General features: G+C 41.7%; 1 protein-coding gene and 1 long non-coding RNA gene across 5 annotated transcripts in view; one reads left to right on the forward strand and one right to left on the reverse strand.

The window, feature by feature from the left end:
* Nucleotides 1-16,786, reverse strand: part of DSCAM (DS cell adhesion molecule) — a 586,110-nt gene that overhangs the window by 357,322 nt on the left and 212,002 nt on the right. For all 4 annotated transcript variants that reach the window (XM_056559695.1, XM_056559697.1, XM_056559696.1 and 1 more), the window contains one exon: nucleotides 3,263-3,538. In XM_056559695.1, coding sequence (XP_056415670.1) covers nucleotides 3,263-3,538 — 276 coding nt within the window. The remainder of the gene's footprint in view (nucleotides 1-3,262; nucleotides 3,539-16,786) is intronic.
* Nucleotides 1-16,786, forward strand: part of LOC130357174 (uncharacterized) — a 59,955-nt gene that overhangs the window by 41,906 nt on the left and 1,263 nt on the right. The window contains exon 2 of the long non-coding RNA XR_008889123.1: nucleotides 3,108-3,323. This is a non-coding gene — a long non-coding RNA (uncharacterized LOC130357174). The remainder of the gene's footprint in view (nucleotides 1-3,107; nucleotides 3,324-16,786) is intronic.

Raw genomic sequence — 16,786 nt, forward strand, 5'->3', positions numbered from 1 at the left:
CATATCTATCTCATATCTATCTAATTACATATCTATCTATCTAATCACATATTAGCCAAACTTACCAATATTTGCCCATATAGTGGTAGATACTAGTTATGCACAGGCTCTGCCACCCCTCTAGGTGATTACAGTGCACTTACATCCACTACCTACAGCTGGCATCCTCCTGTTTGGACTCATTCCCTTTCTCCTTTCCACCATGATGACAACTTAGAGATCTTTTCATTAATCTATAAGAATTAGTAAGATACTTTGGTGGGCGGTTATTAAATTGCACGTTGCAGAATAAATTATTTTTGTTTTGTTTTTGCTTCCTTTGTATGTGTTGTCCTTGGAGAGTAGTTATCATGGGAGATGGTTGTATAACGTAACATTTACCCTTGGGAATATTATGCTGTTGTGAGATAGAACGTAACTGGAATTATATGGTTGTACTATTGTCCACAGTTACATCCTGAACCATTCTACAGCACTGCATTAGGATATAACTCAGGATCAGTACAGGATAAGTAATGTAATATATGTACACAGTGACCTCACCAGCAGAATAGTGAGTACAGCTCTGGGGTATAATACAGGATATAACTCAGGATCAGTACAGGATAAGTAATGTAATATATGTACACAGTGACCTCACCAGCAGAATAGTGAGTACAGCTCTGGGGTATAATACAGGATATAACTCAGGATCAGTACAGGATAAGTAATGTAATATATGTACACAGTGACCTCACCAGCAGAATAGTGAGTACAGCTCTGGGGTATAATACAGGATATAACTCAGGATCAGTACAGGATAAGTAATGTATGTACACAGTGACCTCACCAGCAGAATAGTGAGTACAGCTCTGGAGTATAATACAGGATATAACTCAGGATCAGTACAGGATAAGTAATCTAATGTATGTACACAGTGACCTCACCAGCAGAATAGTGAGTACAGCTCTGGAGTATAATACGGGATATAACTCAGGATCAGTACAGGATAAGTAATGTAATGTATGTACACAGTGACCTCACCAGCAGAATAGTGAGTGCAGCTCTGGAGTATAATACAGGATATAACTTAGGATCAGTACAGGATAAGTAATGTAATGTATGTACACAGTGACCTCTCCAGCAGAACAGTGAGTACAGCTCTGGAGTATAATACAGGATATAAGTCAGGATCAGTACAGGATAAGTAATGTAATGTATGTACACAGTGACCTCACCAGCAGAATAGTGAGTGCAGCTCTGGAGTATAATACAGGATATAACTCAGGATCAGTACAGGATAAGTAATGTAATGTATGTACACAGTGACCCCACCAGCAGAATAGTGAGTACAGCTCTGAAGTATAATACAGGATATAACTCAGGATCAGTACAGGATAAGTAATGTAATGTATGTACACAGTGACCTCACCAGCAGAATAGTGAGTGCAGCTCTGGAGTATAATACAGGATATAACTCAGGATCAGTACAGGATAAGTAATGTAATGTATGTACACAGTGACCCCACCAGCAGAATAGTGAGTACAGCTCTGAAGTATAATACAGGATATAACTCAGGATCAGTACAGGATAAGTAATGTAATGTATGTACACAGTGACCTCTCCAGCAGAACAGTGAGTACAGCTCTGGAGTATAATACAGGATATAAGTCAGGATCAGTACAGGATAAGTAATGTAATGTATGTACACAGTGACCTCACCAGCAGAATAGTGAGTGCAGCTCTGGAGTATAATACAGGATATAACTCAGGATCAGTACAGGATAAGTAATGTAATGTATGTACACAGTGACCCCACCAGCAGAATAGTGAGTACAGCTCTGAAGTATAATACAGGATATAACTCAGGATCAGTACAGGATAAGTAATGTAATGTATGTACACAGTGACCTCACCAGCAGAATAGTGAGTACAGCTCTGTAGTATAATACAGGATATAACTCAGGATCAGTACAGGATAAGTAATGTAATGTATGTACACAGTGACCCCACCAGCAGAATAGTGAGTACAGCTCTGAAGTATAATACAGGATATAACTCAGGATCAGTACAGGATAAGTAATGTAATGTATGTACACAGTGACCTCACCAGCAGAATAGTGAGTGCAGCTCTGGAGTATAATACAGGATATAACTCAGGATCAGTACAGGATAAGTAATGTAATGTATGTACACAGTGACCCCACCAGCAGAATAGTGAGTACAGCTCTGAAGTATAATACAGGATATAACTCAGGATCAGTACAGGATAAGTAATGTAATGTATGTACACAGTGACCTCACCAGCAGAATAGTGAGTGCAGCTCTGGAGTATAATACAGGATATAACTCAGGATCAGTACAGGATAAGTAATGTAATGTATGTACACAGTGACCCCACCAGCAGAATAGTGAGTACAGCTCTGAAGTATAATACAGGATATAACTCAGGATCAGTACAGGATAAGTAATGTAATGTATGTACACAGTGACCTCACCAGCAGAATAGTGAGTACAGCTCTGGAGTATAATACAGGATATATCTCAGGATCAGTACAGGATAAGTAATGTAATGTATGTACACAGTGACCTCACCAGCAGAATAGTGAGTACAGCTCTGGAGTATAATACAGGATATAAGTCAGGATCAGTACAGGATAAGTAATGTAATGTATGTACACAGTGACCTCACCAGCAGAATAGTGAGTACAGCTCTGGAGTATAATAAAGGATATAACTCAGGATCAGTACAGGATAAGTAATGTAATGTATGTACACAGTGATCCCACCAGCAGAATAGTGAGTACAGTTCTGGAGTATAATACAGGATATAACTCAGGATCAGTACAGGATAAGTAATGTAATGCATGTACACAGTGATCTCACCAGCAGAATAGTGAGTGCAGCTCTGGAGTATAATACAGGATATAACTCAGGATCAGTACAGGATAAGTAATGTAATGTATGTACACAGTGACCCCACCAGCAGAATAGTGAGTGCAGCTTTTAAGTATAATACAGGATATAACTTTGGAGCAGGCTTCTTCTCCGGTTTCTTTGGTGCAGATACTGGCTAGTTCATGTCATTGCAAAAACCCCTCTAACATGATTGTGCTTTGTCCTACAGAACAGTCTGGTTAAACTTGCTCAGTGAGTAACACAGGCGATCTACAGTGTCTCTGTAGCCAGTCATCAAAATGATCCTACAGAAGTGATGGGGGCCACTACCATGGTGACCTAGGAATTCCATATACCCAATATAGAGCAAGAATGATAACAAACCTTCCAGCACCACCATGGCACTATCCTGGGCTGACATCCGGTCCTTGCGTACAAAGCACTGGTAAGCGCCATTGTCACTTTTCGCCACAGCATCCATGATGAGAGTTTCCCGATTGACACCTGTGATTCTAACGTTATTCCCAGGAGTGATGATGTCACCGTTCCTATACCAGGTGATCTCAGGGTCGTCTGTCCCCGAAACACTACACGATAACGTCACTTGGCTTCCGACGCTGGTCTTCACTTTCTGTGGGCTGATTGTCGCTTTAAGGGGCTCTGCAAAAATAGAAATAAAAAGAGCATCATTGTGGGATCAGAAAGATTATACAGTTTATCAGAATTCTAAAGGGAATCTGTCAATATTTCCATCCTTATGAGATATTTTATAGGATCCTTTTCATGTACAAAGCCTCATCTCTTCAGTAAAGTACCGTGTGTTCTCTGCTAAGAGGAGAGAGAAGTGACAACTGACCAGAGTACATTTTTGCCCAGAAAACTGGTTGTAACTTCTCAAACCTATTCAGCAATCTGACTAAATGGAATATTTTTATTGTTCTCTTACTGCTATACAACTACCTCCTATGTGCAATAGTAGAATATAACTACTACATTATAGAACTACTATAATACTGCCTCCTTTATACAAGAATATAACTACTATAATACTGCCTCCTATATACAAGAATATAACTACTATAATACTGCCTCCTTTATACAAAAATATAACTACTATAATACTGCCTCCTATATACAAGAATATAACTACTATAATACTGCTCCCATGTACAAGAATATAACTACTATAATACTCCTCCTATATACAAGAATATAACTACTATAATACTGCTCCTATATACAAGAATATAACTATTATAATACTGCTCCTATGTACAAGAATATAACTACTATAATACTCCTCCTATATACAAGAATATAACTACTATAATACTGCTCCTATATACAAGAATATAACTACTATAATACTGCCTCCTATATACAAGAATATAACTACTATAATACTGCTCCTATATACAAGAATATAACTACTATAATACTGCTCCTATGTACAAGAATATAACTACTATAATACTGCTCCTATATACAAGAATATAACTACTATAATACTGCCTCCTATATACAAGAATATAACTACTATAATACTGCTCCTATGTACAAGAATATAACTACTATAATACTGCTCCTATATACAAGAATATAACTACTATAATATTGCCTCCTATATACAAGAATATAACTACTATAATACTGCCTCCTAGCTGTGAGGTTGTGTGTGAGTAGTTCTCCTGATGTCTGGAGAAAGCCCGGGGCGGGGCCACCCTGGGCGGGGAAGCTCCCCAAGCAAGGCCCAGGCTTCTCGGCCTACACTGGGGGAAAACTCCCAGGCTTCTTCTAATGTGGATGTAAATCCTAAAGTCATTCCAGTACAGAAGAATACTGAGCATGTAAGTCCAGCCATTGCAAAGAAGGAAAATACAGCGAAGGACGTATGTAAAGAAAAGAAAGCAGCAGCAGCAGCAGCAAGTATGTCTAAGGAATGTGATGTGGAACAGTCTGCCAGCCATGGTGTACAGTGTGATGGTAATATGACTGAATTCAAGACAGAATCCATTGTGGGAACTCCAAAGTCTGCTAACCGAGGCCATGTTGGTGCACAGGAGCTGGGGCAGAGTGGATCACATGGAGGTGCACAGGAGCTGGGGCAGAGTGGATCACATGGAGGTGCACAGGAGCTGGGGCAGAGTGGATCACATGGAGGTGCACAGGAGCTGGGGCAGAGTGGATTACATGGAGGTGCACAGGAGCTGGGGCAGAGTGGATTACATGTTGGTGCACAGGAGGTGAGGGGATCACAGGCAGCAGGTGTGCAGCTCCACTCTCCAGCACAGAGGCAGAGGAGGACATCTCTGGAGAGACAGACATTGCAGGAGAACCTGAAACAACAAGAGGTGGTCTCCAGCATGACCCGCTCAGGCCGCACAAGATCCCAGGCCGGAGGTAAGAGCCACAATACTGACAAGTCTATGGAGGAGACACCAGGGAAATATGTGGAGAAATATGAAAGTGTTTACAAAACTGTTCCTGCCCCGGACCCTAATGTATGTGACCGGGCCTCAGGAGATACAAGCAGCCAAGGCTCCTCTGTGTTCACCCAGCCTGAGAGACTGTCCAGACCCCTCCAGCTGGGCAAAGAGACCACCCGGGCACCAGAGCTACAGCTGGCGGAGGAGATCCCAGCACTGGTGAGGAGGATGGAGGAGCTGAAGCACCTAAAACATATGCTGCAAATGCAGATTGACTGTATATACAAACTGAAGACAGCGAATCCACAGTACAAGTCCATGCATGATGATAAACTGTATACACTGAGCACAGAACTGGCCACCATAGTGAGTGAGATGGACTCTATACTGGAGAGGATGGGACCCTTAGCGGAATCCTATAGGAATAAGGAACACTTTTCCCAGTACCAGCTGAGTTTTGGTGCAGAGCCCAGATCGGATGTGGCACCTGTCATCACCCCAGATGAGCCCCAGGAGGTGACAAGACCCCTTATAAAACCCCCAAGTTTCACCTTCAAGGATCGGCATGTTCATAAGCCCGAGGAGCAGCAACCTCAGAGACCTGCAGATGTTCTGGAGCCTGCAACTCACTTACCTGCAGAGGCACTACAAGTCCCAGAAGTCCCAGTGCATCAGGAGGACAGTGGACATTTGCCGGTGTATGAAGGTGATGGGGTGATGGAGCAGAGCTCTAATGTTGGGGCACGGACTGGGGGTGAGGACTGTGATAATGTTGGGGCACGGACTGGGGGTGAGGACTGTGATGATGTTGGGGCACGGACTGAGGGTGCGGACTATGATGTTCCTGAGGGGTCGGTGGCTGGAGGGGGTGCACAATCTGTGTGGGGTGTAATGTCTGATAATGATATAGAGGTGTATGGGACAGGTGATGTTGTACACAATTCTGTGCATGATTTCCCCCCTTTACCTACAAGCACAGCAGCTGTGGTGGGGCCCCCTAGAGTAGACCCCAACCCTGTAAGACAGGACGCAGGGACCCGCCAGGTTCCTTCAAGAAATGCCTGGAGCCGTGGTGCTCCATCCTTCACCTCCAGCGCCAATTACACTGGCCAGGCATTTAAAAGGAGGAATGTGGTGAGATTTCGGCACAGAGGTGCCAAGGAGGACCTTCCGGATAGGAGGTTTGTGGTGAGGGAGCTCCTGTGCCACCAGATGGGGTTTGTGCCAGCGGACATCTTGGCGGTAATAAACCTTCCAGATAGACAGGGCTATGATGTCAGCTTTAAGCTCATGTCTAATCTGGATAGGTTCTGGTCCAACTTCCCCAAGTTCAGAGACAAGGATGGATGGAGTAAATTTAGTTTTATTCCCATATCCAAGCCAGATACCGTCATCATCAATATCATCTTCTGGAATGAAGCTGTTCCTCCCCAGGACATTGTGGTGTGGCTCCGCAGACATTGTGACCTGGTGTCTGATCTCACCAAGAACAGAGATGATGACGGTATCTGGACTGAAGGGTGGAAGGTCCTGGTGAAGCTGCGCCAACATGGGAACATCACACAACATCTGCCCAACTCCTTCTTCATTGGGAGGGAAAAGGGCGTTTGCTTCTACCCCGGTCAGCCCAGAAAGTGCTTTAAATGTGGTAAACCTGGACATCTGGCTAACACCTGTACTGTGGTAAAGTGTAACCTGTGTGGTGAGACTGGTCACCTAAGTGCTGACTGCCAAAACATCAGGTGTAATCTCTGTGGTGAGATCGGTCACCCTCACCGGGACTGTCCCAATGCCTGGCACAACATCTGCCGGGAGCTTCCTGATGAGGACCTTGTGGCGGGGGCAGAGGCTGTAGAGGAGGAGGCTTTGTTATCAGACCCTATACTGACCAGACAGGAGGTTCAGACAGATGTGAGTAACACTGCACCAACACCTCAGCAGTCAGAGAGCACACAGGGGGACATGGAGGTTGTGCCACAAGACCAGCAGCAGCCGGGGGTATCCTCTTCTGTGTCTGAGGGGAATAGGATGCAGCAAAATAAAAGGAGGAAAAAAGACAAGTCCTCCCGCAGGCCTGAGGGGGAGAACAGCATCGTTCAAAGTGTGAAAAAAAGGGCTGACAACAGGGCAGGAGTGATGGTGGTGTCCAACAGGTACGAGGTCCTGTCAGAGTCCGAGGGAGATTTGGACACTGAGATAAAAAGAATAGAGGGTGAATGTGATGGTGACACAAGGGACCAACCCCCAATAAAAAGAAAACCGCAGAGTGTGAAAGATAATGTAGAGTCAGATATGGAGACAGGTGGTGGCCAGCGGGACTCAGATTCTGACTTGTGATGATGGGGATCAGGTCTCTGCTCTTCTGTCTTATCATGGCTGGGTTTACTTTAAGGGTCCTTTCTACTAATGTGAACAGTATCAAAGTGAGGAGGACACGGCACATAGTCTATGACCATCTTAGAGACCTGGACACAGATGTCATCTTCATGCAGGAGACGCGCCTGACTTCTTCAGGGTATTTACGTGAGGCTGAGAGGGAATGGACGTCTGGGCCTTCTTTCTGGTCACTGGCTGTGGAGCCTTATGCCGGGGTGGCCATACTGTTTACCACCAGGGATGTGACTGTACATAGGATGACAGAGGTTGTCATGGGAAGGTGTCTGATCCTGGAGGTCACTATCCATGGTAGAAGGCTCCGGCTAATAAATATCTATGGCCCGCAGACAGTGACCGAAAGGATCCAGCTATTTAATGATGTCAAGCCATATCTATTCACATCTGTTCCTGTTATAATGGCCGGGGATTTTAACGTCACTAGGACATCAAGTGACAGGTCCTCAGGTAGAGCGGTGGCCAGGGACTCCAAGGTCCTAAATAACATAATCTTGCAGGCCGGTCTGTGTGATGTGTTCACACAGGGTGGAAGAAAACCAAAACTCACATACACCTGTTCTGACAGGAGCAGTAGAATAGATATGGCGTTTGTGCGTCCTGAAGAATTTATTAGTGATAGGAATGAAAAAACTGTCCCTTATTCAGATCACATGGCCTTAGTTTTCCATCTTGGTGTCACTAAGCGCCCAGATATTGGAAGGGGGCTCTGGAAGCTCAATTCTAATATCTTGGATGATGTGCATGTTCAGGGAGGTATTCACTCTCTTATACAGGGCCAGCTAGAGCGGGTGGACTTCTATGATGATATGGCCGCCTGGTGGGAGGATGTCAAGGATGAGATCAGAACCCTCTTAAAGAGACTGTCCTTTAAAAAGGGGAGGAGTAAGTATGGCCAGTATCTCAAGCTGCGCAAAGAATTGGAGTCACTATATTCGGCAGGTGGGGACCAACAAAGGATTGACCGGCTGAAATCTGAGATAAGGCAGTATCAGTACAGCAGGTATACCTCCCTGGTTCTTGAACGGGATTATGGGTCCTTAGGGTCTCCTGATCCCTTTGAGAATTGCCGGGAGCGGGTGGCAAATAAATCTGTCACCGGTCTCACTGACTCCCAGGGTGTTTTGCAGGAATCTCGGGAGGGTATCCTGGGGGTGGTGAGATCGTACTATGCTGACTTGTTTCAGAGGAAGGTTTTGGATAGAGACAAGATGACCCAATTCTTGGAGACAACTCCGCTCCCTGATACTAATGATTTGGACTTTTCTCCTTTGACAGCAGAATTGACGGTGGCAGAGGTTAAAGAGGCCATTGATAAGTTACATCTGAAGAAGGCACCAGGTCCAGATGGGATAACAGCAGAATTCTATAAGACATTCAGAGACCTCTTGGCCCCAATCCTCGTGGATGTTTACACAAATTGTCTAGAAAGTCACCTGATGCCTCCATCCATGAGAGTGTCCTCGCTGATTCTGCTGTCTAAAGGTAAAGAGCCGAGTGACATCAAGAACTGGAGGCCAATTGCCCTCTTGAATGTCGACAGGAAGATTCTGGCAAAAATCCTGTTTTCTAGGTTAGTTTGTCTGTCCCCGGCACTGTTGGCAGGCTGTCAGTATGGCACAGTAAAAGGGCGGAACATCTCTGGGGCAGTGATCTCCATAAGGGAGATGTTTGAGAGATGTAAAGCCCTGAGGTGTGGGAGATATGTTGTGAGTCTTGACCAGGCTAAAGCCTTTGACAGAGTAGATCATGAGTATCTATGGGCCACTTTGTCAAAGTACGGTATTCCGGGACAATTCATCGATTGGCTGAAGACTTTGTATTGTGAGGCCGAGAGCTTTCCTCTGATCAATGGTTGGCAGGGTGACACCTTCAGGGTTGAGGCGGGGGTGAGACAAGGTTGCCCACTGAGTCCGCTGCTGTATGTATTTGCCTTAGACCCGTTTCTGAGGTCACTGCAGGAGTGTGGTTTTCAGGGGGTGCCGGTCCCCCACTGCCTGCCCCTGAGTGTTGTTGCCTATGCGGATGATGTGACTGTAGTGATATCTGAGCCTCGTGAGGTGGAGATGTTGTCTATGGCCATCAGAAGTTACTCGGAGGCCTCAGGGTCTCTGGTCAACCTTGAGAAGAGTCAAGCTCTCTGGGTATCAGATACTGATCCAGACTTTGACCTGCCCCAATTTGTGAGAGCCTCCACCTATATTAAAATCCTAGGGGTCAAATTCGGGAGGGACGATAATGCCAGACTAAATTGGGAAGAGAAATTGGAAGCCGGAAATGCAAAGGTTCAGCGATGGAAGAACTGGAGGCTGACCTATAGAGAAAGGGTTAAAATGTTGAAGACTTACCTGGTCCCCGTCTTCTTGTATGTCTCTGTCGTTTTTCCTTTGCCAGAATCTTTCTCCGCTCGGCTCTTTAGCCTGTTCTTCCAGATGTTTTGGGGGAACAGGTTGAACCCAATAAAAAGAGGGATCACTTACCTACAGAGGAGAGAGGGTGGGTTGGATATGCTGAATCCAAGGGTGTTCTTTGACTCCATGTTTCTAAAAGTTAATTTTGGTTGCCTGGACTCAAACAACAGCTCCCTGTGGGCGAATAGTATCAGGGACTGGATATTGCCTTTTGCAGAGTCTTGGGTGCGAGGCGGCAGTCTCAAGAGGGGGAGATGGACGCGTGACTACCTCCCCCCGTACCTGGAATACGGGCTCAGATGTCTGAAGAGATGGCGCATTGAGATGTCCTATATAGAGAGTAAGACCCGTAAAGAGCTTTATGTCAGGGTTTGTAGGACCTTTTTCTTTTTACAGCCAGCTCTAAGGGACTGTACATCCGCCATTTTACGAGACAGTCTGAGGCTTCTAAACAGTGTGAGGCTACCGAACAAATTCCATGACATCGCCTGGCTGTCACTGCATGGGAAACTGTTTGTAAGAGGGAATTTAAAATACTTAAGTGTGTCAGATCGGAAGTGTCCCCTAGGGTGTCAGGAGGAGGAGACCATGACACATTTTATATCTGAGTGCTGGGGAGGGCGACACATATGGCAGGTGATATCCAACAAGCTAAGAATCCCGAGATTACAGACCCTAAAATACTCAGAAATAATTTACGGTGTAACATCTAGTGTAAGTGGCATTGACCGGGAGACCTTATATATCATCATATCTGTCATAAAATACTACCATTGGCACACCAGGACCCGAGTCTCCATGTACAGTGAACCCTTCCATGATAGGAGAGCAGTAGACCTGATCCTGACAGAACTGAGGTGGGTAAAGTGCTTGGAGATCAGGAAGGATGAGAAAAATTGTTTATTATGGAGGGACGTGTATATAGAATGATATTTACCTTCATGATACTTTTGTGTTGTTATTTATTTATTTACTTTTATTCTCATTTAAAAGCAATGGGCTTTTTCTAAGTTAACATTATTGTTTCTTTTGTAATGGAAGTGTATGATATTTAATATTTGATATTGTTTTGATAATTTTGGTCGAGTGTACTGTAATATTTCTGTTTGTTTTTTACTAATAAAAATTGCCTCCTATATACAAGAATATATTTACTATACTACTGCTACTATGTACAAGAATATAACTACTATAATACTGCCTCCTATATACAAGAATATAACTACTATAATGCTGCCCCCTATGTACAAGAATATAACTACTATAATACTACCTACTATATACAAGAATATATCTACTATAATACTGAGAATATAACTATTATAATACTGCTCCTATATACAAGAATATAACTATTATAATACTGCTCCTATATACAAGAATATAACTACTATAATACTGCCTCCTATATACAAGAATATAACTACTATAATACTGCCTCCTATATACAAGAATATAACTACTATAATACTGCTCCCTATGTACAAGAATATAACTACTATAATACTGCTCCCTATATACAAGAATATAACTACTATAAATACTGCTCCCTATATACAAGAATATAACTACTATAATACTGCTCCTATATACAAGAATATAACTACTATAATACTGCTCCTATATACAAGAATATAACTACTATAATACTGCTCCTATATACAAGAATATAACTACTATAATACTGCTCCTATATACAAGAATATAACTACTATAATACTGCTCCTATATACAAGAATATAACTACTATAATACTGCTCCTATATACAAGAATATAACTACTATAATACTGCTCCTATATACAAGAATATAACTACTATAATACTGCTCCTATATACAAGATTATAACTACTATAATACTGCTCTTATATACAAGAATATAACTACTATAATACTGCTCCTATATACAAGAATATAACTGCTATAATACTGCTCCTATATACAAGAATATAACTACTATAATACTGCTCCTATATACAGGAATATAACTACTATAATACTGCTCCTATATATAAGAATATAACTACTATAATACTGCTCCTATATACAAGAATATAACTACTATAATACTGCCTCCTATATACAAGAATATAACTACTATAATACTGCTCCCATATACAAGAATATAACTACTATAATACTGTATCCTATATACAAGAATATAACTACTATAATACTACCTCCAATATAGAAGAATATAACTACTATAATACTGCCTCCTATATACAAGAATATAACTACTATAATACTGCCTCCTATATACAAGAATATAACTACTATAATACTGCCCCTATAAACAAGAATATAACTACTATAATACTGCTCCTATATACAAGAATATAACTACTATAATACTGCTCCTATATACAAGATTATAACTACTATAATACTGCTCTTATATACAAGAATATAACTACTATAATACTGCCTCCTATATACAAGAATATAACTACTATAATACTGCCTCCTATATACAAGAATGTAACTACTATAATACTGCCCCTATAAACAAGAATATAACTACTATAATACTGCTCCTATATACAAGAATATAACTACTATAATACTGCCCCTATAAACAAGAATATAACTACTATAATACTGCTCCTATATACAAGAATATAACTACTATAATACTGCCTCCTATATACAAGAATATAACTACTATAATACTGCTCCTATGTACAAGAATATAACTACTATAATACTGCTCCTATATCTACTATAATACTGCTCCTATATACAAGAATATAATTACTTTATTACTGCTCCTATATACAAGAATATAACTACTATAATACTGCTCCTATATACAAGAATATAACTACTATAGTACTGCTCCTATATACAAGAATATAACTACTATAATACTGCTCCTATATACAAGAATATAACTACTATAGTACTGCTCCTATATACAAGAATATAACTACTATAATACTGCCCCCTATATACAAGAATATAACTACTATAATACTGCTCCTATGTACAAGAATATAACTACCATAATACTGCTCCTATATACAAGAATATAACTACTATAATACTGCTCCTATATACAAGAATATAACTACTATAATACTGCCTCCTATATACAAGAATATAACTACTATAATACCGAATACAAGAATATGAATCTGCCTGAGACCAAAACTGTCTGTTTTAACCCATAACAACCAATCACAGCTCGGCTTTTATAGCGTGAATGGTTGTTATGGGTATTTATGACAGTTTTGATCTCGGGCACAGTCTTCGAAATTGAAGTTCTTGGCAAGAAATAAGGCGCGCTGTCCCTTTAATGGGTGAATCTCTGTTTACATCTGATGCTCAGAAGCCTTTGCAGAACCAGTTGGGTTTTATAGCGTCTGGTAATGTCACTCAATTTGGATAATTGAAAACACATCTGTACATGATTATCGCTCCTCAGCAGATGGCACTACCCCGCTGGCTGCCTCCTTTTATTTCCCTTTTAAGTACTACTTAGGCCTTCAGTCACAACGGTCATGTGCTTGAATGCAGAACAATTGCACTTTGGTAATAATACTTTTTTTTTTTTTAGGGTTGGTAGAAAAAAAAATCTATATATGAATGAAAAAAATAGATATTATGACTTCTATAACAAAAAAAATCTAAAAATAAATAAATTACGTAAAAATGAAACATCACAAAACAATGTTAAGGCTAGGATTCCACTTTTTTTTTCCTGCGGTTTTTTCTTCACAGAAAAAAAAACGCCAGTGCAATTTCCTGTGTCTGATGTTTTTTTCGGGCGTTTTTGCATTTGAGTGGAAAATTGCATTTTTGGGCCCTTTGGCGTTTTTTTTTTTATTTAAAAAAAAAAAAAAAAAAAAAGGATGAAAGGATGCAGAAGTGATGGAAAAAATGTATTTGACAAAATTTATATTTTTTATAACAAAAGCTTTATTTATTTTTAATTAAGTGTGTGTGTGTTTCACATTTTTTTTCTGTATTTTTAAATTTTTTTTAGGTAGTACTACTACTCCCAGCATGGAACAGACTGTGATGGGAGTAGTAGTACCTGTAATAATAGACATATCGCCCCGGTGTCACTCCTGACACCCGATGCGATCGGCCATAAAATTGCAGAGACGCGGAGCGGCTCTATACTGCGCTCGCATCTCTGCTCTGTACTCCGGCCAGTGATGTGAATAGAACATCATTCATTCATATTTTCCGTCCAGAGTGGGGATTGGCCGGATGGTGGCAGCCAATCGCAGCTCTCAGAGGGAAATATGAATGAGTGATGTTCTATTCACATCACTGGCCGGAGTATAGTGCAGATATGTGGAGCGCAGGAGAAAGCCGCTCCACATCTCTGCAATAGATAGGACGATCGCATCAGGTGTCAGGAGTGACACGCACTGTGATCTGTCCTTAACTGCAGGTACTACTGCTCCCAACATGGAGAACACTTTGCCCCATGCTGGATGCTGTAGTACCTGCATTAATAGACAGATCGCAGCGAGTGTAACCTCTGACACCTGTTGCAATCTGTCTATTAATGCAGAGTGTTCTCCATGTTGGGAGTAGTAGTACCTGCAGTTAAGGACAGATCACAGCGGATGTCACTACTGACACCCTCTGTGATCCTCCTGTATAATGTATAGATGCGGCCGGCCGCTCTTCTATGGTCCCCTGCACCGACGCATATATACACATATTCATATTTCCCACAGAGTTGTGATTGGCTGCAACCATCTGGCCAATCACAGCTCTCTGCAGGAAATATGAATAGGTGTAAATATATATACACGACAGTGCAGGGGACCATAGAAGAGCGGCCGCCGCATCTATACATTATACAGGAGGATCGCAATAGACCCAGGGCGATCTGTCAATTAGTACAGGTACTACTACTCTCATCATGGAACAGTGTTTCCCAAACAGTGTGCCTGCAGCTGTTGCAAAACTACAATTCCCAGCATGCACTCCCTATCTGCACATACAACAGCACATGCATTTTTGCAGGGGGAAACTTTCCTGATCCTTCTCTCCTCTGACATTCAAAGTCAACAAGTCAAGAGGCCATGGTACACATAGATCAGTGCTTCCCAACCAGCGTGCCTCCAGCTGTTGCAAAACTACAACTCCCAGCATGCCCGAACACCCTTTGTATTCTATTCCCTCTGCCTAAATTGGTTCTTCCATTGGGTGAAATGTAACCTTGGACTGTATGGGGACATCCCTTTTTTTATTACAGATTTTTGAGTAATAAAATAATTCTGGTGACATCTTTAAATTTGTGTTTTTATATAAAGCTTTCAGCATAATATGATGCTAAAGGAGTATTCCCATATCATAAACTTGGATTCCTGACTCCCTCTGGTCTCTGGAAGTATTCAGGAAGCCAAAAGCAGCTGATGGGGGTAAGTTATGCACTTTGTGTAACTCCCTTTGACTTAAAGTAGTACTCCGGTGGAAAAAAAATTTTTTTCAAATCAACTGGTGCCAGAAAGTTAAACAGATTTGTAAATTACTTCTATATAAAATCTTTATCCTTCCAGTACATATCAGCTGCTGTATGCTCCACAGGAAGTTCTTTTCTTTTTGAATTTCTTTTCTCTCTGACCACAGTGCTCTCCGCTGACACCTCTGTCCATGTCAGGAACTGTCCAGAGTAGGAGCAAAGCCCCATAGAAACCTCTACTGCTCTGCACAGTTCCTGACATGGACAGAGGTGTCAGCAGAGAGCACTGTAGTCAGACAAAAATTAATTCAAAAATAAAAGAACTTCCTCTGGAGCATACAGCAGCTGATAAGTACAGGAAGAGTTAAACATTTTTAATAGAAGTAATTTACAAATCTGTTTAACTTTCTGGCACCAGTTGATTTAAATAAAATTCTTTTCCACTGGAGTACCCCTTTAAATGAGAATTGCACAAAGGAGCTACGCTGGTTTTGTAACCACCTCTGATGGCCGTAAACAGGCCAGAAGGGGGAATCCAAATTTACAATATGGTAATGACCTTTTAAAGGGTTACCAACTGAATTATTCTTAACCCTTTCTCAGCCTGCTCTATAAGTGGTGGGTGCAGGCTGTTTACTACTTAGAGGATCAGAGATAACTGGTTGTTTGACCCTCTAGATGCCACAGTCAAAAGCGACCTCAACATCTAGTTGGTTAAACAGGTGGAGACCCCTTGTGACCCGATTGGTGTCACCCAGCGTGATCATCACAGGTTAATGAGAGGGTAAGATGACAGCCAGCGGCTAAGTAAAAAAAAATTTAAAAAAAACTGACGAAAAAACTGATTGTGGAAGTGGGTTAAAGGTGTTTAAAGGGTTACTCCGCTGCTAGACAGGATAGGGGATAAAATGTCTGATATTCCACAGCACCCGGCATTCTAAAAACACGCCGGGTTCATGAATGGAGGGGGCGTGACCTGACATGACGATCACGGCATCCAGCGTTCTGAAAAAAATGTTCAAAACGCTGGAGCACCGGAATACCCCTTTATTTATTTATTTTTAACTGTCAATTTTTAACAAAGTATCAATAGAAAGATACAAACAACAATGCAATTATCATTCAGGGTTGAAAGGGCCTGAGGAAAGCAGAACCACAAATAAGAAACAAGCACAATACAAGCTAAAATCGTACAAGCAATAAAAAAAAAGGTTAAGAGCAATAGCCTCCAAGTGATAAATGTAGGCAGCCT

This window comes from Hyla sarda, chromosome 2 (assembly GCF_029499605.1).
Source record: "Hyla sarda isolate aHylSar1 chromosome 2, aHylSar1.hap1, whole genome shotgun sequence".
In the NCBI taxonomy this organism is placed as follows: domain Eukaryota; kingdom Metazoa; phylum Chordata; class Amphibia; order Anura; family Hylidae; genus Hyla; species Hyla sarda.